Genomic DNA, 26,383 nt, shown 5'->3' on the forward strand with positions numbered 1-26,383 from the left:
GACATGCCTGCATTTGCCATAGAATCAGGCAGGTTTGCAATTTGTTGCACACTTTTTGCTGAGTTGTCTGATCTGAACTTGAATATCGAAATTGTCATCAGTTTGCAAATAGAAAGCATGGCAAGTAGTGTAGGCTGGAGCTTAAATTTACAAGGAAACACTGATGGATTAAGTGAATGGGTAAAACTGATGCAGATAGATTTAATGTAGTTGTTGGGTCATTCATTTTGGACTGAAGAATAGAATTGAAAATTTCTTTTAAATGTTGAGAAGCTGCAAATAGTATAAATCCCCAAAGAATTAAGGCCTCTTGCATACCAATCATCAATATATTGCTGTCAAATATAAAAAATAATCAGAAATGATGATGCAGTGTCAGTTTTCATTTACAGAGGGCTATAATGTGAAGGGGAGTAAGTGTGACCACAACAATACATCTGAGTTATGTGTACAATTCTAGCCATCATGTTAAAGAGCATATATTAACCTTGGGTAGAATACAGTATATTGACAAGAATGCTATCTGTGTTTCAAAGGTTTAAATTATATCAAGATGTGACTTTGACTTAGCCTGTAATCCCCAAAATATAAAAGATGAAGACATGATTTGCTTGAGGTTTTAAAGATTTAAAAGGGGTTTTTAAGATATAGCATTATTAAAGCATTGCAGAAAGAGGTCAGTTTTACCCATTGTGAATTCACTGGCTCTCCAAATGCAATTCTTCTGCATTGTCCCTGCAACCCTGCACACTGTCCCTTTTGAAATAACAGTCTAACTCGCTTTTGAATGCATCAATTGTTCCTGCCTCCACCACACCCTCAGGCAGTGCATTCCAGACTCTAACCACTTTCTGCATTAAAACCTTTTTCTCAGATTGCTTTGCAGATACATTTAATCTGTGACCTCTTGTTCTCAACCCTTTCATGACTGAAAAGTCTTTTTATATCCCCGATTTAGTCTGTCCTGAACTCTTTGTGATTTTCAATAATTCTATCAAATCTCCTCTTAGCCGTCTCTTCTTCTTGAATGGAAACAGTCTTGATTTCTCCAACATATCTTCATAATTTAAATCCCTGGAAGGTTTTACAGTTGATAAAGATGGGTAAAGGGTTCCTGATTTACAAACGTTCAACTTACGAAAGCTCATACTGTGATATTAGACAGGGGTAATTTTAAAGATCCACATAAGAGCATTTCCTGTAATTAGGAACGGCTCCCTTATATTGACCTGTATCGTGTTCAGACTTGAATACAAATTGATCGACAATGCACTGGAGGATGGAATCCATTCACAACCCAGCAATACTCCGCTATCTATGCATAAAGTTGAGAATGCACTGGGCCAGATGGAATACGTCATAAATCTCTTCTTTATTCTCCAACTCTCCATTTTCTTCCCATCCTTCCTAAAGTGTGGTGCTCCAAAATGGATGCAATACCCTGTCTGAAACCAAACCAGCATTTTTAACAAATTAAACATAATCACCTTGCTTTTGTATTTTATGCCCCATTAACAAAGCCTAAGTCATTGCTTATTTTACTAACCATTCACATAAAATTCCCTTCCATTTTAATGGCTTATGCACAAATGTACACAAGATCTTTATTTTTACCTCCTCTATTTTACATCATATTTCCATGTATTTTCTTACAAATTGAATTACTTCACATTTTCCTGCATTGAAGTTCTTCTGACAGATGGCCACCCATTCCACCAATTTGTCTATGTCCTGTCTTCTTCTCTGTTTAAAATGCTTACAAGTTTTGTATTGTTCAGAAATTTGAAATTATGTCCTTTCATGGCTTCCTTTTTAAAAAATTAACTGCCAGTATCATTTTGTGCTTCCTCTTTGCTTTTTTTAATAATTTTTTCACCTCCCATTTGAACCTTTGATATTCAGCCTATTTCTTCATTATAATTCCCCCAAATTAACTGTCAAAGCTCACCATTCTTGTTCATTTCTATCTCTGTCTATTTTGTCATCTGGGAAACTTTGGATTTGTTTACACTACCTTACCATCTAAGAGGATTTCAGACCATCTCCTTGTCAGTATCCCGTTGTTCAGCTACTGTTCCCCCTGCCAAACATTGGCTTCAGTTTAATCAGCCCTAATCCATTCTAACCCCACCCCACCCCACCCCCACCCCCACACCCCCCAATCACCTTGGAGTTGGCGTTCTTCCAGCTAATTTTCTTATTCTGCATTGCTTGAAGTCATTTGGCATAATCACCCTAAATCCTATGATATGACCAATCTCCTGAATTATCTCCTGACACCTAATCGATTTGGTCCACTCATTCCCAAGAACCAGGTCAAGCAGCATCTACCTTTTTTTTGGACTGACATATACTGCTGCAGAAAGTCTTTCTGAAGCACTCCAGGAACTTTTGCCTTTCGCTGCCCTTACCACTCCTACCTCAGTCTATAGATGGCTAATTAAAGTTCTCATTACAGCTACTGCATAATTATTGCACTTCTCTGTAATTTATTTGCAAATTTGTTCATTTACATGCTATTATTTTGTTGCTATTTCACTACACCAAACAATGTAATTGTATCCATTTTGTCCTTAGGTCTAGTCAAATAACTTCTATCCTTTGGCCATCTGAGTCACATCACTTTCTCCAGCAAAGCATTGCTCTTCTTAATCAATATTGTCAACTCTCCTTGTTTACCTAATTTCCTATCTTTCCTAAACATCCTGTATCCAGGGCTATTCAATACTCCTTTGACCCAGGTTTTTTTTGTTGCTGTCGCTAAATCACATTTCCACATGACAATCTCTACCTCAACTCGTGAATCTTATTTACACACTCCATGCATTCAGTACAAGCAGGGTAACCCTGGTTTAGATTTTACTTTCTGTTTTACTGTGACTCCACCTATTCATTTAGATACCACAATGATAGAGAATGATTTGTCTCTCTGTACTCAGTGTGTAAAAATATTTGTTTGATATTAACGTTTAAGTTTTTAACTCCTTCCAATTTAAATCACCCAGCAGGAAATCTGCCCTGACTCTGTTCTCCTGCAAACTATCTAGCCCGCACCCAATATTGCGAAAATCTAAAGTGCCCACTTCTCTGATATTTTTTACAGACATTCACTCTTCTACTTTATCATTCTAATACCATGGTTACTTGTTGCTCAATTGGGGAGCAAACTGAAGATTACTACATTAGCGGTGTTACTTACTAATTGCTTACCTACTCCCTGGTGTCTGAATGTAGCACCACGTCCCTCTTTCTGCTAATGTCATCGAAGCCAATATGCACCATCACTATTGATTGATATGCGTCTCATGCCTCACCTAGGGCCCTTTGCAGCTACTCAGTGACATTCTTGAGCCAAACAAGGAAGGCCGTATACCATCCTGGATTTATGTCTGCAGGAATACGCTTCTATCACTGTAACTGGTGAATTACCCATCACACTGCTCTTGCAGTATTCCATGTACCCATTTGTAAAGCTAATCCATTCATGATCCACACCCTTCTAGCTGTAATCAACAAGGAACCATCACTCTTATCAAATTACCAGTTGGACTACAGAGTACTCATGAGACTGCTACATTTCTTGCCTTTTTTTTAGATTTCCTGATGGTCACTGATTCTCCATCTCTCTCTAATCTCTTAAGCTGCAGGGTGGTCATATTTATGAACGTGCTATCCATGAAGTTCTCAACTTCACGGATGCATTACAGTAATGCCAACTACTGTGGAAGTTTTTTGAAACCCAGAGCTTGCTGCAACTGATCATGCTTCTCTCAGAAATGGTTATCCAAGGCATGGAAAGTATCCTTGAGTATCTGTATAGACAGGATGCACTCATTCAAAATTGAAGCAGGTCTACCATTGGTGTGTGAATCAATAATCCTGTTGCTCAAATTACTTTACACATTAATTAAAGTTTACCAACATTAATAAACCCAACTACTATGAATAAACCTTACTAATATTTAATGCATCTCACTAGTAATGATAAACATAGAAGTTAAAATACAAGAATAGGGATCAACTGTTATTCACATTGTCTTTAAAGTCTATAAGACAGATGAATAGTAAATAATCATCAGGAAATCACCCCTGTTACACTACATTTTGATATACATTTCTAAATGTGAACTCTGAACCTGCAGGTTAGAGAAGCAACTAGATCTGTGTTCTTGCCTTGAACTCTCATTTTGTTCTCTCCTGCTTGATCCCGAACATTCTATGAAAGAAGAAATTATTAAAGCATATGGAGCCATGGAAGGTGAATGGTATTAGCACGTAGGCTAGCCTGATCCCAACGAGACTTTAGTGACTAACTGTATACCAAGTGCGAGAACAGGTAAATATTATTTAGTACTTCTGCTCCTCTTTGGACTCCAGTTAGGGAAAGCATATGTGTAGATGTTAGTGAGGCCAGAAGTCAGGTTGCGCCTGTATGGTAAAATTGTTCACCGACATGGAGAGCAACTACTAAGGTGATGGAATACTTTCTAGTTCAGTGCAGCATGAATCTGTGTCTTCAGGCATGGATGAAAAACATTGGAAGAAAAATAATTTAAGACCCCTCCATTTTATGTAATTTAGTGGTAATTTTAGACTTCAACACTTTCAGAAAAACTTAGAGATCTAGGATAACTTCAGCAAAAAGTATGTGTGCGCATCTTTTGTGTCACTTTTTATATAAATTTTAACTGATTTTACAATCCGCCACCTTCAGCAATGTGTGCCCATTTACCCCTGTTCTCCCTGGTCCTGCACCCCCTGTAGAATCACACTGTTTACCTTATACTGCTTTGGCTCGTTCTTCATTCAAAAACCTATTTAATGTTGCTTTGCATAAAATTTCATCTATCACATGCCCACCCGTTCCACCAGCCTGTGATTGATCCTGTTGGAATATGTGACCTCCTTCGGGTTCTGTTGTTGCTCATTGCCATTTCCACAGATTATCTTTTTTGTAAATTGTATCCAAGAATGCAGGGAGGAATGCCAAACCTCCTCCAGCATCCAACCAATGGGTTTTCAGCTCTCAAAGTACTTTCCTTCTGATTTATTTCTCGTCCGATATGACAATGTCAATGCCATGATTTGCTTTCACTTTGGTGACACACAGCCCATGTACATATGTGAACTTTAGTCTTACACTGATCATATGGTTGAGACTCTTTGAAATTGGGTGGGTGAGCATGCCTGAACAATGTACAAACATGCTCTGCCATTTTTCACAATGACTACTAGAATTGTAGTCTTCAGTCTGATTTTTCTTATTGATGCTCTTAATCCACAATTTTCAGGTGACCATATTCACCATATATTTTATCTTGCAAGCCAGTAGATGAAATGTAGAACAGTGCCAGCTTTCACAGGCATACACTTACTAACCCAACAGACACTGCTTTAATTTGTTTTTTTTTAATATGGGTTTAACTGAAACACCAGTTTAAATGCACCACCTGCATATTTTTATCATCTGCAAATATTGACATGGATCCAAAAGCACCCAAATCTAAGTTCTTGGACCCTGAGGGAATATCAGTTCATAAAGCAGCCAATCAATCCTATGCTCTGTCTGCTTTAGCCAACTACATATCCATGCTGTCACTGTCCCTTTTTTTATCCTTTAAGCTTGCTGACATGCCTATTAAGTGGCAATTTATGAAAACAATTTTGGAAGACCATAAACACCATATCAACTCTCCCAGTTACCTCAAAGAGACGTAGAGGCATAGAATCAGACAGCATGGAAACTGACCCTTCGGTCCAACCAGTGCATTGCTGAACACAATCCCAATCTAAACTTGTCTCACCTGCCAGCTGCTGACCCATATCCCTCCAAATCTTTCATATTCATGTATATGTCCAATCATTAAACTAAATTGTTAGTTAACCACAACTTGCCTTAAAAAAATCAATGCTGGCTTTCATAATGGCATGCTCACCCAAATGACAGATTTTTTTTCCCAAAACTTTTACAGTGAAAGAATTTTACTGCTCATTTTATTAAAATGCTGGCAGGGAATTGATACCAGTATGTGAAACATTTGTATGGTAACAGGACACTGACCTTTCTAGTTTATATCATGAAAGAAATTTGCCCAGTGGAAAAGTTGTGATTTTTAAAAAATTCTGGGACATTTTAATATCAGTAGAAATTGTCAGTTCATTAAAATATTTTCAATATTATTTGGGAAACTCATTTATTTGCTAAATTTGAATCCCAATATAAGAGGCATAACTAATATATTTGTGTGGTTTCCAGATCGAGAAAAGCATGATACTATTCCCGCAGCAATCTTCAATGTGTTGAAGTCAGAACAAGAAGATAAAGATCCACTGCAGTTCAATGATCCAATGTGGCCTGCACAATGGGAACTGGTATGTACACTTTATCACCAGATTATTCATTTCTTCTTGAGTTAACCCTTGAAGTAAAATATAGTAATGAGTTGGTAGGATGTGACGAGTGGGGTCTCATGGATCTGTGTGGTACCCTCAAAGGTTTACAAGTTACATCAATGATTTAGATAAGTCCAGTAAAGGTATAGTACCTAAATCTGCCAAAAAAAATACAAGCATTAGTAGGCAAACTTGTTCTGAAGATGAGATAAGGACGTTGCAGATCGATATAGGTAAGTTGAGTGTGTGAGCAAAAATCTCATAGATGCAGTATTATTTGAAGTTGTTCTCTTGGGAAGAATGTAAAAGCAAAGTTTTACTTTAATACAAAATGACTGCAGATCTCTGAGGTGCAGAGTAATCCAGGTATTGTAGTGCACGAGTGAGGAAGTTCACATCCAGGTATAACATTTTATCAAAAAGATTAATGGAACACTATCCTTTGTTCCAAGAAGATGTAAACATAAAAGTAAGGATACTATGTTATACAGGGTATTGGTAAGAATATATCTTGAATACTGTGTGCAATTTGGTCTCCTTATTTAAGGAAAGATAAAAATGTATGAGGAGGGCAGTTGTGGCCCAATATGAGTAATGTCCCTGCCTCTGGACCAGAAGGTCCAGGTTCAAATCCAACCTGTTCTAGAGGTGTGCCATACCATGTCTGAACAGGTTGATTAATGCAATGGGGATAGTTCAGAGGAGGTTTACTAAATTGATACCTGGAATGAGTAGGTTAAAGTGGAGGTGAAAAGGATATTCCCTGAGTTCAGAAATAGGGTGCAATTGTTTTAAAATTAAGATGAGGGCAATTTTTTTGGGAAATTTCTATGACAGAAGATAATGGAAATAAGGTCATGAATATTTATAAGGTGGAGTGTCCTGTTACCATCTAAAATTTCTTGATAGGAATGGAAATTACAGGTTGTCAGGGATATGGAAGTGTTTGCAGCTTAAGCAGATCAGTCATGGCTATATTGAATGGCAGAGCAGGCTTAGAGGGCTCAATTATCTACTTCTGCTCCTGGTTCACATGGTTGTGCATTCATATATTCCTGAGTATAGCAGAATGGCCACATGTACAGATACAGATAAAAAGGGATTGGCTGTATGTGCAAAAGTGCTGGGCACATATAGATGTGCATACATGTGATCTCAAGAGTTTAAATTCAGGATGGATGCATTTGGAAAATCAAACTGTATTATGAAAGCAAATAATGATAAGATTAATTTTTCTACAATCTTTTACATGTTCTACTTAGGTATCTATCCTTAAACAGCAGGTATAATCAATTGTAAGATAAAGCAATATTTAAGCAATGAAAGTCCATAGATAAAGGAGCAGATCAGCTGTGGTCTGACCAGTGCCATATATGGTTTTAGCAAGAACTCCCCATTTTTTTCACTCCATTTACTTTGAAATGGAAGCCAACATTCATTTGCTTTCTCCATTATCCACTGAACCTGGATGCTTGCTTTTTGTGACCCATGCTGATCCTTTGCTGTACCTGCATACAAACATTTTGTGATTTGTGCACGAGGATACCTAGATTTCTCTGAATTTCAGAGCTCTGCAATCTCTTCTCATTTAGATCATTTTTAAAAAAATTTCGCCAAAATGAACGATTCCATACTTTCCTTCATTGTACTGCATGTTTGCTGTTTCTTTGCCTGCTCACTTAACCTATCCTTATTCCTTTCTAAGATCCTTATGTTCTCTTTACCAGCATAAATCATGACAGTTCTATTTAAAAAACCAATATTGCTAAGACCTGAAAGTAGTTTTAATTCAGGTACCAATGTATCTTATGACAGATAAAAGCAAATTTATTAAGAAGCTGGAGATCCTAAATAGAACCAGAAAGTGCTGGAGAAGTTCAATAATCTAGCAGTGTCTGTGAAGGGAGAAATAGTGTTAATGTTTCAAGTCCGGTATGACCATGTAATGATTCATGCTTGCTGATATCTGGTATAACCCAGTTATAAGCCAGTGTGTACACATTATAAGTGTTTCCTGGTGTCAGGTATGAAGTGGGTTAGATTGTGTAGTGAAGCTGTTAATGGCAGTAATGGCAGTGGTAGAACATTATTAATCGTAATAGGAGATGTTTACAGTAGCAGAGAGAGAATGAGCATGAGATTTGGAGAGAAGATCGTGACATTTACACCAGCAGAATGGAGAAGGACATTGACTTTCTTCCTACAGTGTTGGGTAATTTTCCATAGGTGTCTTAACCAAAGTGGCACCTCAGGACATGGTCTGGCACACAGGCCTCCACTACAGTCATGGAAGAGGAGGCATTCTCATGCTGGCACCATCCTGTCCAACAGGACCTCCAGCACCCTGCTCACAATACAGAGTTTTGTCCACCTGTCTGTTAAGTCCAGAGCAAATGTCAGCAAAGATGAAGGACAGCTATAGACATAGAGTGCTTGTCTGGGTGCAGAATAGATTTTTAAAGATGGAATGGCATCACAAGATGCTTATGAATTCTGGGATACTTGCTGAGTCGTGAATTGTTATGGGAATGGCACCTGATAAGGTGAAGGCAGAAATCATGAGGGATGCTATTGGTACATCTTAGATAATTTATGAGGTATGTAACAAGATCAGACAAGAGGACTCATTAGGCCTCGCAGTGACAAACCCCTAAATCTTGGCTCAACTCCAGTTTAGTCAAAAAAATTAGGTTCATTCTGAGATTTCTGACCAACTTTTGGTTTAAAAAGAAGTTCTCACATGACAAAAGTTAATCTAATAGATTAGCTAATCTGAATGATGAAGAAGTTGTAATTCAGTAATCCAGATTATTTTGCCATTAACCAGATTATTTCATCCTTTTGAACATTGTGCCTGCACTGATCATTAAGTATTTTTTTTAAATCTGAATTCATAACCACCTACAGGGGGCATTCATACATTTTTATATTTTAAGGCAAATATTTTAAATGAAAGGTGTAGGTTTCTTTGTCCTAACCTTCAATGTTCACCTTCATCTGTTCTTCACCTGACCACCATTACAAATGCAGCTAAATTTTTATTCAGACTGGGAAAGAATGCCTGGTATATGCCACTGCATACCATAGCTTCATTATTCCTCAACTCCAATTGAATCTTGAAGTTAGAACAGGTTTAGCAATGATAATGAAGGCAAATGGAATGGAATGGAATGGAATATGCTATGTTCATACAGGGCATGAATGAGATCACATCTGGAGTACTCTGAAAATGTCTGGTCTTCTTATTCAAGAAAGGACATTACTGTATGAAAAGCAGTTCAGAGGGAGTTCACCTGACTGACCTCTGGGAGGGTGCGGTTAGCATATGAGGAAAGGTTGATCAGATTTGGACCTGAATGCATTGGAATTTCAAAGAATAATATTTGGGTGACATTACCAAAGCATACAATATTCTGAGGGATGTGACAGGCTGGAAAAATCAAAGGATGTTATGGTAGATACGACAACTAGGGACCACAGTTTTTTTTTAAAAAAAGAGTCTCGCATTTGAGGTGAATATGAGATTTTTTTTTGTCTTAGCAGATCAAGAATCAGTGGAACTTTCTTCCCCACAGACTGTTGGAGGCAGAATCAGTGAATGTTTCAAAGGCAGAGATAACTTGTTGACACAACAAGGGAGTTATAGGGCACTGGGGCATGTGGAACTGGGGAGTCGAGGGTGAAATTCAATCAGACGTTATAAGTCGAATCAAAAACAGAAGTTGATGGAAAAGCTCAGCAGGTCACATTATCAGAGTTAATGTGTCAGGTCCAGTGACTCTTCCTCAGAACTGAGGAGTTCTGAGGAAGGGTCACCAGACCCAAAACATGAGCTGATTTCTCTTCACAGATGCTGTCAGAACTGCTGAACTTTTCCAGCAACTTCTGTTTTTGTTTCTGAATTACAGCATCTGCAGTACTTTCGGTCATAAATCAAATGGTGGAGCAGATTCATGGGAGTGGCTGGCTTACTACGACTAATCTGTATATTCACATATCCCATTGTCACAGTTGAGCACCGTGGAAGAGTCTGGTTCCAATGGGGCAGACAGCTTCAGACAGTTTGGGGGCTATCTTTTCCAGTGTGACTAACTCCATGATATCACTTATAGATTTAGCCATAGCCAATGTTTCAATTTCTACTGCAGTATAGATAAAAATAAAGTAACTGTAGCCCCAGCACTCTTCCCAATAGCACTCTACTATTTACAAGTTGCCATCCTAAACTTCCATACTGAAAATCATCAGATGTGATTTGCCCATCATGAAGTCTTTGTGACATAGCTTGATTAGGTTATGTATGCTGTTTCGTCCATTACAATAGACACTAACGGTTTCCCAATGACAGATGTAATCACTTTTTAAGTCTTTCAGAAAAATTCAAAACATTGACCAAAAAAATCATAAATGTATTCTAAAGTGACTTCCAAGACTTCTTTGAAGTTCGTTCCAATTTAAAATTGAAGTCCACTTCCTACGGAAGAATGTTCTGTTGTCGATCATATACTATATCTTTAAATATTTGCATTTGTTTGTCTTTCATCAAATCTCTTAGTGTAGTTTCCAAATCCACCATAGTCAACCTGCTCCTCATAGTTGAATGAACTATGTTGCATTCAAACCTAACACATAATTCCATTGTATTGTGGTCACTATTTCCCTATGGCTCATTTGCAGCCAGCATGTTAAAAGTCCTTTCTCATTGCACAACATTAACTCCAAAATAGCCCAGTCCCTAGATGGCTCCTCAATAAATTGCTTCAGAATCCCAACTCATATACACTCCAGGAATTCATCGTCCACAGTACTAGGCTGGGTTAATTCTCTATCTCCTGCCTGTTCCCCATATTTCAGCATGCAATTCTAATGCAAATAATTATCAGCGCCCTTTTGAATTCTTCAGTTGTACTTGCATGTACCACATTTCCAGACAGTGTAAATAACCTTGCCTGAACAACTAACTGTGTGAACAAGTTTTTTTACTTCACGTCATGCTTGATCTTTTTGCACGTCACTTAAAAATTGTGCACACTAATTTTTATCTTTTACAAACAGGAACAGCTTCTCTCTGTCTATTTTTAGCCATAATTTTGTAATCCTTTATCAAATTTCCTCTCAACCTTTTTCTCTCCAAGGAGAAAAGTCCCAACTTCTTCGGTCTATCCTCATAACTCAAGTTTTTCATTCTTGGAACCATTCTTGTAAAACATTTCTGCCATCCCTCTAGTGTATTCACATTTTTCCTATAATGTAGCACACACAAATGTACACAGTATTCCAGCTGAGGTCTAATGACTGTCTGGTACAAGTTCCACATCATGTTCCTACTCTTGGATTCCATGCCCCTATTATTAAAGCTGAGAACAGTGTATGCTTTAATTGCTCTCACCACCTGGATGTAGGTTTGCTCGCTGAGCTGCAAGGTTCATTTCCGGACGTTTATTCACCCTACTAGCTGATATCTTCAGTGGGCCTCCAGGTGAAGCACTGTTGATAATTCCTGCTTTCTATTTATATGTTTAGGTTTCTTTGGGTTGGTGACGTCTTTTCCTGTGGTGATGAAATTTCCTGTTCTGTTTCTCAGGAGGTGGTAGATGGAGTCTAACTTGATATGTTTGTTGATCAAGTTCCAGCTGGAATGTCATGCTTCTAGCAATTCTTGTGCGAGTCTCTGTTTGGCTTGTCCTAGGATGAATGTATTGTCTCAGTCGAAGTGGTGTTGTTCCTCATCTGTACGTAAGGATACTAGTGAGAGAGGATCATGTTTGTGGCTAGTTGATGTTCATGTATCCTGGTGGCTAGTTTTCTGCCTGTTTGTCCAATGTAGTGTTTGTTATAGTCCTTGCACAGTATTTTGTAAATAACATTAGTTTTGCTTATTGTCTGTATAGGGTCTTTCAATTTCATGAGCAGCTGTTTTAGTGTGTTTATGGGCTACCATGATGCCAAGGGGTCTGAGTAATCTGGCAGTCATTTCCAAGATGTCTTTGATATAGGGGAAAGTGGCTAGGGTTTCTGGATGCATTTTGTCTGCTTGTCTGGGTTTGTTGCTGAGAAATCTGCAGACTTTGTACCCAGTGAACACTTGAGTGTTGTTGGAGCTGCACTCATCCAGGAAACTGATTAGTATTCAATCATACTCCTGACTTAGACCTTATACGTAATAGACAGGTTTTGGGAGTTAGCTGTCTCTTAGTTGCACCCAAACTAGTTCTACATTTGGATTTGTCAACCTAAGAGGCTCTCTTACTAATGAGATACTCTTGTCTCTTATTGAGCAAGTTAACCTCATCTCCTTTTCCTTTTGGCTATCACTCCAAATACTAAATTACAATCTACACAATGCAAGCTCAAAGTACTGCCATTGTCTTCAACTGTAACTAGCTTGTGGCTTTCATGTCAGTAAAATAGTATAGCCTTCTTTGCAATCAAACAGCTGAGGTTTGCTGTCTGAAAGAGTGCAGAACAGGTCACCTGACCTTATTTGAAGCTACAGTTAGGAGAAAGTGAGGACTGCAGATGCTGGAGACCAGAGTTGAAAAATGTGGTGCTGGAAAAACAGCAGGCCAGGCAGCATCCAAGGAGCAGGAGAAGAGGAGCAGGAGAACAGGAGCAGGAGAAGGACTTATGCCAAAACATCGATCCTCCTGATCCTCAGATGCTGCCTGGCCTGCTGTATTTTTCCAGTACCACATTTTTCAACCCTTGAAGCTACAGTTGCAAAGTTTAAGTGACCTTATAAACTTGCTCCAAGTACATAAATTGACATAACGTATGAATAGGCACAGAAAACAAACAAGAAATCTGATGTAATGTATCTTTTATGTTTGGAGACTTAGAGTACATGGGGTTAGAAATCGTGCTCCCACTGCACAAAGTCCTGACTGACCACACCTGGTATTCTGAGAAGAATTCTGGGCTATACATGACATATTGGCCTTGAGGGAATGAAGAATAGGTGTAGCAAAGATATGTCTGAACTCCAAGGTTAACTTTCAAGGAGAGATTACACGCACTGTAGATTTTGAATGTCGAGGAGCATTTTATTGAGGTTTTCAAATTTTTAGTGGGAATACATAAGTGTGGATATGGACAGACCATTGCTACAGGTTAGAAGATTTTGGTTTAAATATTGGGAATGAAATTAGGAAACGCTTCTATGTGCAAAAAGATAGTAAGAGTTTGGAGCTCTCTGTGAATAGCAATTGATATAAGATCAAATGTAAATTTTAAATGGGTGACAGATTTAGATTATGTAAACCTACCAAGATATAAGGAACAATGGCAGGCAGATGGGACTAGATCACTGATCGCTCATGATCTTGTTGAATAGCAGAAAACCTTTGAGACCTGACTGCATTCGTAAAATAAAATTGGTTAGAGGAAAAAAAACCTAGAGATGCTGGAATCCAAATAGGCAGGCCGGAGGCTGAATGAACACAGCAAGCCCGGCAGCTTCAGGAGGGGGAGAAGTTGACATTTTGGATGTAACAAGTCTTCAGGATTGAGGGTGGGTGTGGGAGGAGCTGCAGATGAAGGGGGAGGCGGCGGCAGGGTGGTGAAGTGGGGATAGGTGAAGGCAGGTAGAGGGTAAAACCTGGTTGGTCAATGGGAGGAATGAATCCAGTTAGTGGCAGGGAGCAGTGGAAGGGAGGGGGGGGGGGGGCTGGGAAGGGAGTCAGGGATGGGGAGGGAGGTTATTTGAAATTGAAGAACTCGATGTTAAGTCGTCTGGGCTGGAGGTTGCCCAGGTGGAAGATAAAGTGCTATTCCTCCAGTAGGCACTGTGTTTTGTTTTGGCAATGGAGGAGGCCAAAGATATCATGTTGGAAAGAGAGTAGTTGGGGGAATTGAAATGGGCAGTGACTGGGAGATCCAGTCAGCCCCTGCAGACCCGGTTGAGATGCTCGGTGAAACATTCCCGAGGTTTACGTTTGGTCTCCCTGAAATAAAGCAGACCACACCAGGAACACCTAATTCAGTAAACCAGGTTGGAAGAGAGGCAGGTGAACCTCTGTCTCACCTGGAAGGACTGTTTGGGCCCTGGATAGAGGTGAGGGGGGTGGTGTTCCAGCAGGTTTTATATCTTTTCTGGTATTTTCCCCTGTAATCAGAAAAGATGCAAAACCTTCCCATACACAATCCCCCTCACCTCCATCTAGGGCCCTAAACAGTCCTTCCAGGTGAGATAGTGGCTCACCTGCTCCTCTTCCAACCTAGTTTACCGCATCAGATGCTTCCAATGTGGTCTTCTCTACATTGTGGAGACCAAATGTAAACTCAGGGAATGGCTCCACTCTTCCTTCCACTGCTCACTGGATTCATTCCTTCCATTGAGCAACCAGGTCATACCCTCCACCTGTCTTCACCTAGCCCCACTTCGCTACCCTATCTCTGCCTTCCTCCCTAACCTGCCCCCCGCCCCACCCATACCCAGTCCTGAAGAAAGGTTACATCCGAAATGTCAACTTCTGCACTTCCTGATGCTGCCTGGCTTGCAGTGTTCTTCCAGCATCCTGTCTGTCTACAACATAAAATAAAATAGCTTACTTTTTCCTGTGTTCTGGAGGTACAACTGTTATATTATCACTGAGGCACATTTGTGAAATGGCAAACTCAATCTTACAAACCTAATAATCCATTTTATAAAATATCTCAATGTTTTGATATTCTGAGGATCATAGAAACTGAAAACACAGTAATCTGTACGCCTGCGGCTCACTTCACTTCTTGAAAAGATCTACTGAAGGCTTGATGACTTCAGTTGACTAGATGGTTAGAGTATGATGTCAGCAGCACAGATTAATCACATACTGGTTTAATGTGGCCCCTGAGACATGCCTCCCAATTGGTCAACACTTTCATGTTGCTCCTCAAGCCTCTCAGAGTCAATTAATTCATCCACTCGAGCATGTTTCACCATTCAGTGAGATCATGGCTGCTCTGTGGCCTAACTCCATATACATGCCTGTGACCCCATAACCTTTAACAAAAAATTCTCTCTGCTTAATAAAAATTTATCTATCTTGGATTTTAAACTCTCAAATAATCCACTACTGTTTATGGAAGAGTGCTCCAAACATCCATTATTCATTGTGCATAGAAGTGCTTCCTAACATCTCTCCTGAACATTTTGGTGAGAATTCTCAGACTATGCCCCCTAGTTTGAGAATCCCCAATCAGTGGAAATAATTTATCTACTCTTTTCCTGCTAATATCAAGAAGACTTTGATCAAATCATCCCTTAACCTTCTCAAAAATTCTAGAGAAAGCAGGCCTAATTTGTATAAACTTTCCTCATAACATGACATGTGAGGTCCAGAGATCATTCTTGTAAGCCCACATTGAACTCCCTCCAAGCCATTATGTCCTTCCTAAGGTGTGGTGCCCACGTCTTCTCATATTACTCCAAGTGGGGTCTAACTAGGGGGGGTGTTATATAAGTAAAAAATGAGGTCTGCAGATGCTGGAGATCACAGCTGAAAATGTGTTGCTGGTCAAAGCACAGCAGGCCAGGCAGCATCTCAGGAATAGAGAATTTGACGTTTCGAGCATAAGCCCTTCATCAGGAAGGGCTTCATCCTGATGAAGGGCTTATGCTCGAAACGTCGAATTCTCTATTCCTGAGATGCTGCCTGGCCTGCTGTGCTTTGACCAGCAACACATTTTCAGGGGTGTTATATAATTCCAGCAATACTTCTACATCCTTGTATTGCAGTTCCCTAGATATAAAGGTCTGCTTTATATCTACGATTAAAAAGTGAGGTCTGCAGATGCTGGAGATCAGAGCTGAAGATGTGTTGCTGGTTAAAGCGCAGCAGGTCAGGCAACATCCAAGGAGCAGGAAATTCGACGTTTTGGGCATAAGCCCTTCATTCCTGATGAAGGGCTTATGCCCGAAACGTCGAATTTCCTGCTCCTTGGATGCTGCCTGACCTGCTGCGCTTTAACCAGCAACACATTTTCAGCTGCTTTATATCTAGTATGCTTGATTATTTTCTGCATCCATCTATGACATTTTATGGATGTATGCACTTGAACACTTCAGTCATTTTGGCATTCACTGTATTTAACTTCATGCCTTCTAGACAGTACCCTGATCTATTATTTTCCAATTCAAAATGGATAATTTCACACTTGCTGACATTGGACTCCATCTACCACAGTTTTGCCTATTCACATAGTCCATCAATATTCCTTTATAATTTTATGCTATAATCTGCACTGTCTACAATGCTACTTTTGTCTCCCTCTAAAGGAGAGAGGTGCCTATGTTTAATTGTGGACTATGGTTAATTATCTGAACAGTTAAATTCAAATTGGCAAGATGTTTTCAGATTGCATTTCAAGTAATAGCAGCAACATTCAAAGCCTGTCATCACAATATATTTTATTATAGAAAACTTCCTATAGATGTATAATATTTCCTCAAAGTGTCAAATTTACTTTCAACAAGAAACGTCCAGCGATGAGCAACATTACAGGGGAATGGTTGACTATATATTAAAAGTCTTGTGTGTAGTACCTACTTCCTTTTTAAGTGTCACATTTAAATTATGCAGCACTTTGTTGATAACATCATTACTGTAAGTCAGTGTATCCTGCAATTCATTGTAAACAATACTACAGGCAATCTGCTAATTATTATAAAAAATAACATGCATGGGAGAAAATCTACAGATCTTTTGCAAATTTAGAGGCATAACTGTGCATAAGCTAACATCTCCCCAAACCTAAGCCATTAATACACAAGTTCATTATCACTATAATAGATTATCTACAGTCATCTCCACTACCCTCTGCCAATTAAATCATTTTTATCACATGGGAGTTCCCCTCATTATGTCCTTTTCTTCAAATCTCACCAACAGCAATATTGCAGCGGTATCATTCACTATTCCACCTTCTCTAGGTAAGTACTTCTTACAAATGTTTAGTTATTTTATTGCCCATCATTCAGAAAATTATGTTAAAAATGGTCAGGATTTTGTTTGATACACAATTGATTACAGCTGCAGTCAGTTCCAAATGTTAACACTGCATAGTTGCTCAGTGACATTTTGGGCAACACACAAGATTCTTATGATGCATCAATTCTATAATTCAGATCCTTTAAGACTCACAGAACACATGCATAGTTAAAATACCAATGTCTAAGTATTTATCAAGCACCTGGTCAAAATTAAGCAAAATTATACTGTATATGTTTTTGAAATTAATAAACAGTGGATAAACCTGGGAGCAAGATAATTACATTTTAATTACTGCATCATTAATCAATAGTGGTTCTTGATTATTTTAGTGCAACAATATATAATCATTTTGTTTTAATTATCATTAGCATTTTGTTGAAAAAGTACCAACATGTTCTCAAATCCGCAAAGATCTTACTTCCTTCTTAATAATAATCTTGCTTTGGTGACTCCAATTAATCCACTTTATTTCATTTACATACAAAAAAAGAGCTCCTGTAAGACCAAGTTAAACACAGCAAAGAGGAAATTAGATTGAATTGGAAAGCTACAGACAAAAAAAATGCTTGGCAGAAGCCAAGTTCAATTCCTGCTGGGGGCAAGTAGGTTCTACTAATACTAAACAGATACTTCCAGTCAACACAGTACATCTGGAATGTCCTTGGAGAGACTCGATTTTTTTGTTTGCTACCATTTGTCATCTCCTGTTCCCAGGGATCAACAATTTTCAGCATACAGATCAATATTCTGTTAGCTCAAACCTAATCTAAAGAGAGTTTCCCTGTGTTTCACCTTGGCTTACACCTAAAGACAGACTTGCCCTTTTCTACAATAATTTTGCCGGTGTGTGACAGCAATTTTTCATCCTTTGGTCAAAATTGGTGACAAAAGAGGGAATTATGGTTGCTGACATATCAAATGATAGATTTGACACATGGCATGCTGAGCTGGGAGTATTCATGTGCCAAAGCAAAAAGACAGATAAGCAGCCTAATAGCTCTCCTGACATTGCTTTTTTTAAAAAAAAACAAAACAAGCACCTCTGAATGGTTTGCCTGTAACTTCTGTCGGAAAGCACAGAAAATTCTGGTCTTTTAGACCAAAGTGAGTGTTTCCTTCAGCTTAAAATGACAAATATGACTCTTCTGTTGACGGGGCATGGTAATCAATGAAACCAGTTAAGCCATATTAAGAAATAAAATCAGCAAGAGGGAAATAGATGGGAATTGGAAATGAAGTGGGCAATTTTTGAATAACAACACTGAATATGGCTCCAATGACTGAAAAAAATCATATTTTAAACAGATCTTAATCTGTTATCATGATCAGCAGTGTTCAGTCATTCCTATTAAATAAACAAAGTGCAGTGGCACAAAGGATTTTTTTTATCACCATGGATAAAGTAAATTATTTCTTACAAAAGCCAGTGTCAGTTTGGAGATACAAGGCTTGTTAACTTCTTTCACATTGGTACTGGGACAGAAATAGTGGCCTGTGTACCACAGGGCATTGCTCCAGGCCTGACTCAAGTTACATCTTTACACACAAAAGCTTCTTTCAGAATCTAAACTAACAAAACAAGGAAGTTTTTTTTTAAATTCCTGCACTGCTTCCTTCATAGCATGTGTTCACATTTAAAATCCTGACCTCTAATATAATGACTTTCCATGAAAAGCTCATTTTAAAAATGTACAGTTTTTATGAATGCTGTCAAGGATTCAAGTTGTATCATTTTATATCATGTGACACAAAGATTACTAATTTATTTTGCAGCATAACACCAGCAGAATCTTCCTACTACTTTTAATTTGAAGTTGTATGTTTCACGTGTACGTGGAGTAAAATTCTGAGTGTGTGGCCTTACTTTGAATGAAAGCGCTTCTTTTAGGAACCAATGTTACAAAACAAAATTTTGTGGTTTTTTTTCTAACTGATAAATTTAGCTCTGCACAAACTGAATGTAAATCCCATTTTCCACTGGGGTATGATACCCAACTAATGACTGTAGCTTTGTTATTTGATAATATTATGGTTTCAACTGATAATTTTAACATTATCAGGAAATGTATGAATTAAATTATTTACCACAATCTCTTTTAAATACTGTAAAGGGAGAATTTCAATTTAGCAATTATGATTAATTGAGATGTAAATGGTATTGGTAATTACTTGCAGTCAAACTGATTAGCTGTTCTGATATTGTGCCCTTTGAGCATGAGCACCCCAAGCTACCTCCCTGTGTCCTTTGGACTGAACAGATACTTCACACCTACTTCCCATATAAAAACACAGCATAGCCATGGGGGAGGGGGGATTTCAGGCCATTAAAGCCTCCTCCAGATTATATGTCAGCATTTGTCACATCATTCCACAAGAATGTTTGATACTACTTGCTGATTTATTAAGTTAGTGGCTGTCTATTTGTAACTGCAATAATAGAATCAGTACATTTTTTAAAGCTCCTTGACAGACAATTTTATTTCAGAGTTGGGGGTGGGGAAATGACCCTGAGGTTATACCTTCATACAGCTTTTAATAACTAGCAAGGGTTGGAAGTAATTGTTGATATTAACCATTAATTCGCCAGCACTTTTGAGAAATAACAATCTTCCTCATGGTCTTAAATTTAAGCTAATGCAGACTGTGGTGAAAATGACCAATTTAACTGTAATAGAACAACATACTCTACTTTATTAATGTAATTATATATACTTGAAAATAAATACTTAACACATATAGCTTAACCAAAAAGACTCACACCTTATCTTCATTTTCCCACTTTATTTTAACCTGAACAATATTTCTTTTCTACCTACAGTAATCTGATTAACATATTTCAATTCTTTCTAATATTTACAATAAATTTTCAACATCACGAGTGACCTTTTTTTTTATCTGAGTTCCACAATTTAGTTGAAAATGGAAAGACTTGTAAAATGCTAGATTAAAATTTTTCAGCGACAATGCATGGAATTTAACCATGATCAACCTCCTCAAAATTTGGAGGGGTGGGAGGGGTCTTGAGGATTTGTGTAATTGGTCAGGAGGGTACGAGGTGGAGATATTACTGCCTTCCCAATGACCTCCCCCTCCCCAACCCTCAGCCCTATTCAGCAATCAAACTCTGTGTGAGAAGGGTGGAAGGTTACCTTTTCAGTTGCAGGTCAATCAAAGTCTTAACATAGTCGGTACTGGAGAGCATCGGATTAGTGTGCAACTCTTGAGGGTTTGATTTTTTGCCCAGCTCGGGGTCTAACTTGCCATGAAGCTGTCCAGGTAAGAGCCCTTCCTACCTTCGAAAATCATTGGGCCTCCCAAAGAAATGGAACGTGGGGTTTGCACTAGTTTTTCAACCAATGGACTAGCCCCGTCATTAAATCCCAGAAAATTGCTTAACATTTGATACACACTGTGTAACATCGGTATAGATTTGTTTTAATTTGCTGATGCCTCTGTTAAATTGGTGGATATTATTTTATGGCAGACATTTGGCAATTTAAATCTGAATATCCCACAGATGATATGTGAAGCTAACAAACCCTGGCTTCAATTTGCATTTTTGATCTGGTCTTGCGTAATTCAGGATACACTTGCTTTTTATTGCAGAATAAATTTTTTAACCTCTCTTTAGATTATGGTTCAAACTTCTCATTGCATCTAGGCTGCATTACTGGCCCTTCATTAACTTGATTGTACATGATTAATCCATGAAGATTACATTTCCTTGTTTAACTAATGAATCGGGAAAGTTTTTAGGCTCCAGTACCTATTAATCCTAGTTTCCGATTAAGGTTTCAGCCATTGTATTCTTCAATTACAGTCCTTCCTTGTAAATCCTACAGGCCTCTGCTACATATATTGCATATTGTGCTCATTTAGACTTGATGCCATTGTTTTCAAGAATACCTTGTGTTTACATTTTAATCGATTGTACCCTCATTTGGTTTAGATTTGCCAACTTCCTTCACTTTTGGGCTGAATCTATTTCTGGCAACATTTCAAATGAAGGGATGGTTTAATTGATGTGATATTCCGAAAAAGGATGTGGAATCTTATAACTGTTTCCAAAATAAGGAAGCATTTCCCTTAATCAGAGCAGAGGGAAACATTAAAAGGAAAGTTTTAACTTTGGCCCAGACTAGTCCTTTGATTGTGTTTTGATCTGGCTCTGGGTATAAATTTTTATATACTCTAAAATCTAAAACAGGCGTTAATCAATTCTGTTAGCTGCAAGCATTGCAGTAGGACTTATATAACACTGTGATTAATGTTCTTTCTGTCCACCTGCCTATAATGGTTTGTGGTCTATTTTAACAATAATCCTCAGACTAGGGCCTATCTCAAGCTTTATTCCAGAATATTAACAGATAACAAAGTGGGTTTTATTTGCATTCTGGCCATTAGATGGCTCTATTCAATTATAACATAGCATCCAATCATCAACGAATGCTTTTCCCATTCTTGTGCAAACCAACAAATTTATAACATATAAGGAAGAGTTCACCTATAGCAATGGGCTCCCAAGAGGGAGCTGCATTTGAAAAAGAATACAGGTCATGGAATATATATTGGGAATCAGTATATTGGTTTTATCCTTAACCCACCCTTCCATCAGGCATTGATGCTAGAAATTGGTTGGAAATATGGCTGGAATTTTACACACCCTCACCTACCAACCCAACACACACGCTGTCTGGGAGATTGAGAGTGGGGAGGGATCATGGCAAGTTCTCTGCCCAGCAGCAACCTGTTGATATTTTTGTTAGTGGTATAGGTATTGGCTGCCTGTCTTCCCTTGGGCCAGTTATGGTGCTTAACGTGGTTACCAGTGTTTTACTAGCAATGATGAGTATCCAAGCCATGTGCAGAAGCTACCAAGTGCATCACAGTGGCCTGTCTGTGGGCTCTGGGCTGGCCAGCTGTGTGCCTCCTGAGAGTCTAATGCATTATGGGCTGGTTGACACCCTCTCAGTGATTTGATGACTCTTCCTCAATCACCATATCCCAACTCCTATAGTTTAATCACCTGCTTACATAATAGCCAAGTACTGCAGATGCTGGTATTCTGAAACAAAACCCTGTTTATCTCTCCAGCCATGCTGCTTGATATGCTAAGTATCTCCAGCATTTCCTGAATGTTAAATCATCTGGTTGTCTGGCATCCATTGTTAGCTTGGTTGAGGGATACTTTCGACCCAGCAATGGCTCTGTTCTCCTTGTCACTGCTGAGAATGAAGACCCTCTTAATTGGCCAATAACTCTTGAATACAGAGGATTTTTTTTTAATCTATTCATTCACAGAATGAGTATATCACTGGCTAGGCCAGCACTTATTGTCCATCCCTAAATGCCCAGTCCGCAGTTAAGGGTCAACCACATTGCTGTGGGTGTGGAGTCACATGTAGGCCAGACCAAGTGCAGATGGCAGATTTCTTCCTTAAAGGGCATTATTGAACCAGGTGGGTGTATTCCTGCCAATCAATAATGAATTTTGGTCATTTTTAGCTTCTTAATTCCAGATTTTTATTGAATTCAGTTTCCACCATCAGCTGTGGCAGGATTTGAACTCCTGCATTTCCAGGGCCGCTAGATTAACAGTCAAGCAATAATACAAGGCCCTTGCCTCCCTTGCCCATTCTACCTTGGGGTGGATGCCACAATCTCAGATAGTTGGTTGTCAGAGCCATGGAATATAAACACCAATGTATCTTCCAAGGCTGATGGAGACCAGCTTGTCCTCCACTTTCCAGCTGATGAGTTGGGCCATTACCTTCCTATTTGATCCTTGTCCGTGAATTTTCCCTAAAATACATATAAAATGTACAATTTCCTAATAATCTCAACAATCATATATATTAGATTAGATAACTTACTAGTGTGGAAACAGGCCCTTCGGCCCAACAAGTCCACACCAACCTGCTGAAGCGCAACCCATCCACTTACGTTTACCCGTTCACCTAACACTATGGGCAATTTAGCATGGAGAAAAATTGCCAGAGAAAACCCATGCAGACACGGGGAGAATGTGCAAACTCCACACAGTCAGTCACCTGAGGCGGGAACTGAACCCAGGTCTCTGGCGCTGTGAGGCAGCAGTGCTAACCACTGTGCCACTGTTCCACCTATGGTTATGATTATATGATATATGATTAATAATAATGTTGATCACTTTTCAGAAGGAGTTTAAGACAATACTGCAGCATGCAAAAAAGACTCTATCTCTTTTAAGTCACATAAACAGCAGAGTTGATGTTGTCTTCCTGTGTGAGTAAACTATGTGAATGAGTTAACCTCACATGAAGAGAAAGGATGGAAGCTGAAACCTATCCAACCAGTAGAGCAGAAGCATCACAAATCCCTTTGCAAATAACAAAACTTAATCATAAATTTCATCGTGACTGATGATAAATGACTTAGAGTCATACAGTCATAGAGATGTCCAGCATGGAAACAGACCCTTCAGTCCACCCCGTCCATGCCGACCAGATATCCCAACCCAATCTAGTCCCACTTGCCAGCACCCGGCCCATATCCCTCCAAACCCTTCCTATTCATACCCATCCAAATGCCTCTTAAATGTTGCAATTGGACCAGCCTCCATCACATCCACTGGCAGCTCATTCCAGACACGTACCACCCTCTGTGTGAAAAAGTTGCCCCTTAGGTCTCTTTTATATCTTTCCTCTCTCACCCTAAACCTATGTCCTCTAGTTCTGGACTCCCCGACCCTAGGGAAAAGACTTTGTCTATTTATATTATCCATGCTTCTCATAATTTTGTAAACCTCTATAAGGTCACTTCTCAAAGAAAATGGGTAACTTCAGTAACATGTATCATTTCTACTGGGAGGAAATACACATTTATGAAGGATTTCTTCAAGTACCAGAACCAAATAGTTAATTGAAGAACTTCGGAGGGATAAAATTAGTTTTCTTATCTATGAATCTGTGACTATCCTGCATCTGGCTCCATTGCAGCAGGCAAAATACAAGCCTATGGTACCTTCTCATTTCATTGCTTTCAACATGCAGCCCAGCACCCAGAACAGTGTTGATGACTTTCATACTCAACAGAGTCATAGAGATGTACAGCACAGAAACAGACCCTTCGATCCAACTTATCCATGCCGACCAGATATCCCAACCTAATCTAATCCCATTTGCTAGCATTTGGCCCATATCCCTCTAAACCCTTCCTATTCATATACCCATCCAGATGCCTTTTAAATGTAGCCAAGTAGTTTATGTGACTATCTTAAAGGAGAGCTGTGATACAAAAGTTGTGGCAGAGCACTTGTGGAGGAATTGTCTACAAGAAGAAGCACAGACGAAGTTGTCATTTATATATATGATTTGAATGTGAGCACAGGAGGTATAGTTAGTAAGTTTACAGATGACATTAAACTTGGAGGTGGAGTCAACAACAAAGAAGGTTACCTCAGAGTGCAACACGATCTTGATCAGATGGACCAATAGGCTGAGAAGTGGCAGATGGACTTCGATTTAGATAAGTGCGAGGTCCTGCTTTTTGAAAAAGCAATCAGAGTAGGACGTATACATTTAATGCTAAGGTCCTAGGGAGTGTTCCTTGAAAGTAGTGTCGCAGGTAGATAGGAAAATGAGGAAGGCATTTGGCATGCTTGCCTCTCTTGGTCAGAGCTTTGAGTATAGGATTTGGGAGGTACGTTGCTGCTGTATAGGATATTGGTGAAGCCACTGTTAGAGTATTGTGTGCTCTGGTCTCTTTCCTATTGGAAGGATGTTGTGAAATTTGAAAGGATTCAGAAAAAGTTTACAAGGATGTTACCAGGGTTGGAGGATTTGAGCTATAGGGAGAGGCTGAATACGCTGGGGCTGTTTTCCCTGGAGCGTCGAGGCTGAGGGGTGACCTTGTTGAGGTTTATAAAATCATGAGGGACGTGGGTAGGATACATAGGCAAGGTTTTTTTCCTTGGGGGAGGGCATATGTTTAGAGAGAGAGGGGAAAAATATAAAAGAGACCTAAGGGGCAACGTTTTCATGCAGAGGGTGGTGTGTGCATAGAATAAGCTGCCAGAGGAAGTGGTGGAGGCTAGTACAATTACAGCATTTAAAATGCATCTGGATTGGTGTATGATTAGGAAGGGTTGAGAGAGATATGGGCCAAGTGCTGGGAAATGGGACTAGATTAGACTAGGATATCTGGTCGGCATTGACGATTTGGACCGAAGGGTCTGTTTTTGTGCTGTACATCTCTCGGACTCTATGACCGATAGGTGAGAGGGATTAGTTCCATGTTTTCCAATGTGACAGTGAAGGCATTAGCACAGAATGTGAAAAGAAGAGGCCTATAATGCACACCAGAGAAGGGAAGTGGATGGATAGCCAATGGAACAATTTCAGGAGCCAGACTTCAGTGTTGCAAGAAGTTGAGCAACTTCACAATGGTGGTCAAGATCAAACATCCAAGAGCTATTGCCTGGGAGACCACAGCAACCTCATGAGAAAGAGTGAGGCTTTTGATGAAGAAGCACTATATTTGATGCAACACTTGTAGCCACTCACTCAGATAATGGTACTTTCCATACAATTCCAAATTTATATTGTCCTATTCAGTGTATGCTAAGTCAGCACAAATGGACTGCAGCCAGTATCCAAAAGATGAGACATGCATGGATCTTAGCTGAGGAAGGAGGAAGTGCTGATTGTCTTGAAACGCATAAAGGTGGATAAATCCTCAGGACCTGATCAGGTGAGCCTGAAAACTCTGTGGGAAGCTAGAGAAGTGATTGCTGGGCCTCTTGCTGAGATATTTGTATCATCGATAGTCACAGGTGAGGTGCTGGTAGACTGGAAGTTGGCAAATGTGGTGCCACTGTTTAAGAAGGGTGATAAGGACAAGCCAGGGAACTAAAGACCAGTGAGCCTGACCTCGGTGGTGGGCAAGTTGTTGGAGGGAATCCTGAGGGACAGGATGTACATGCATTTGGAAAGGCAAGGACTGATTAGGGATAGTCAACATGGCTTTGTGCGTAGGAA

General features: G+C 39.2%; 1 protein-coding gene across 1 annotated transcript in view; it reads left to right on the forward strand.

The window, feature by feature from the left end:
- Positions 1 to 26,383, forward strand: part of LOC132816742 (PC3-like endoprotease variant B) — an 876,366-nt gene that overhangs the window by 375,339 nt on the left and 474,644 nt on the right. Inside the window, exon 5 of the mRNA XM_060826651.1 lies at positions 6,257 to 6,372. Within this exon, the coding sequence (XP_060682634.1) occupies positions 6,257 to 6,372 (116 nt within the window). The remainder of the gene's footprint in view (positions 1 to 6,256; positions 6,373 to 26,383) is intronic.

Source organism: Hemiscyllium ocellatum, chromosome 6 (assembly GCF_020745735.1).
Source record: "Hemiscyllium ocellatum isolate sHemOce1 chromosome 6, sHemOce1.pat.X.cur, whole genome shotgun sequence".
Lineage (NCBI taxonomy): Eukaryota > Metazoa > Chordata > Chondrichthyes > Orectolobiformes > Hemiscylliidae > Hemiscyllium > Hemiscyllium ocellatum.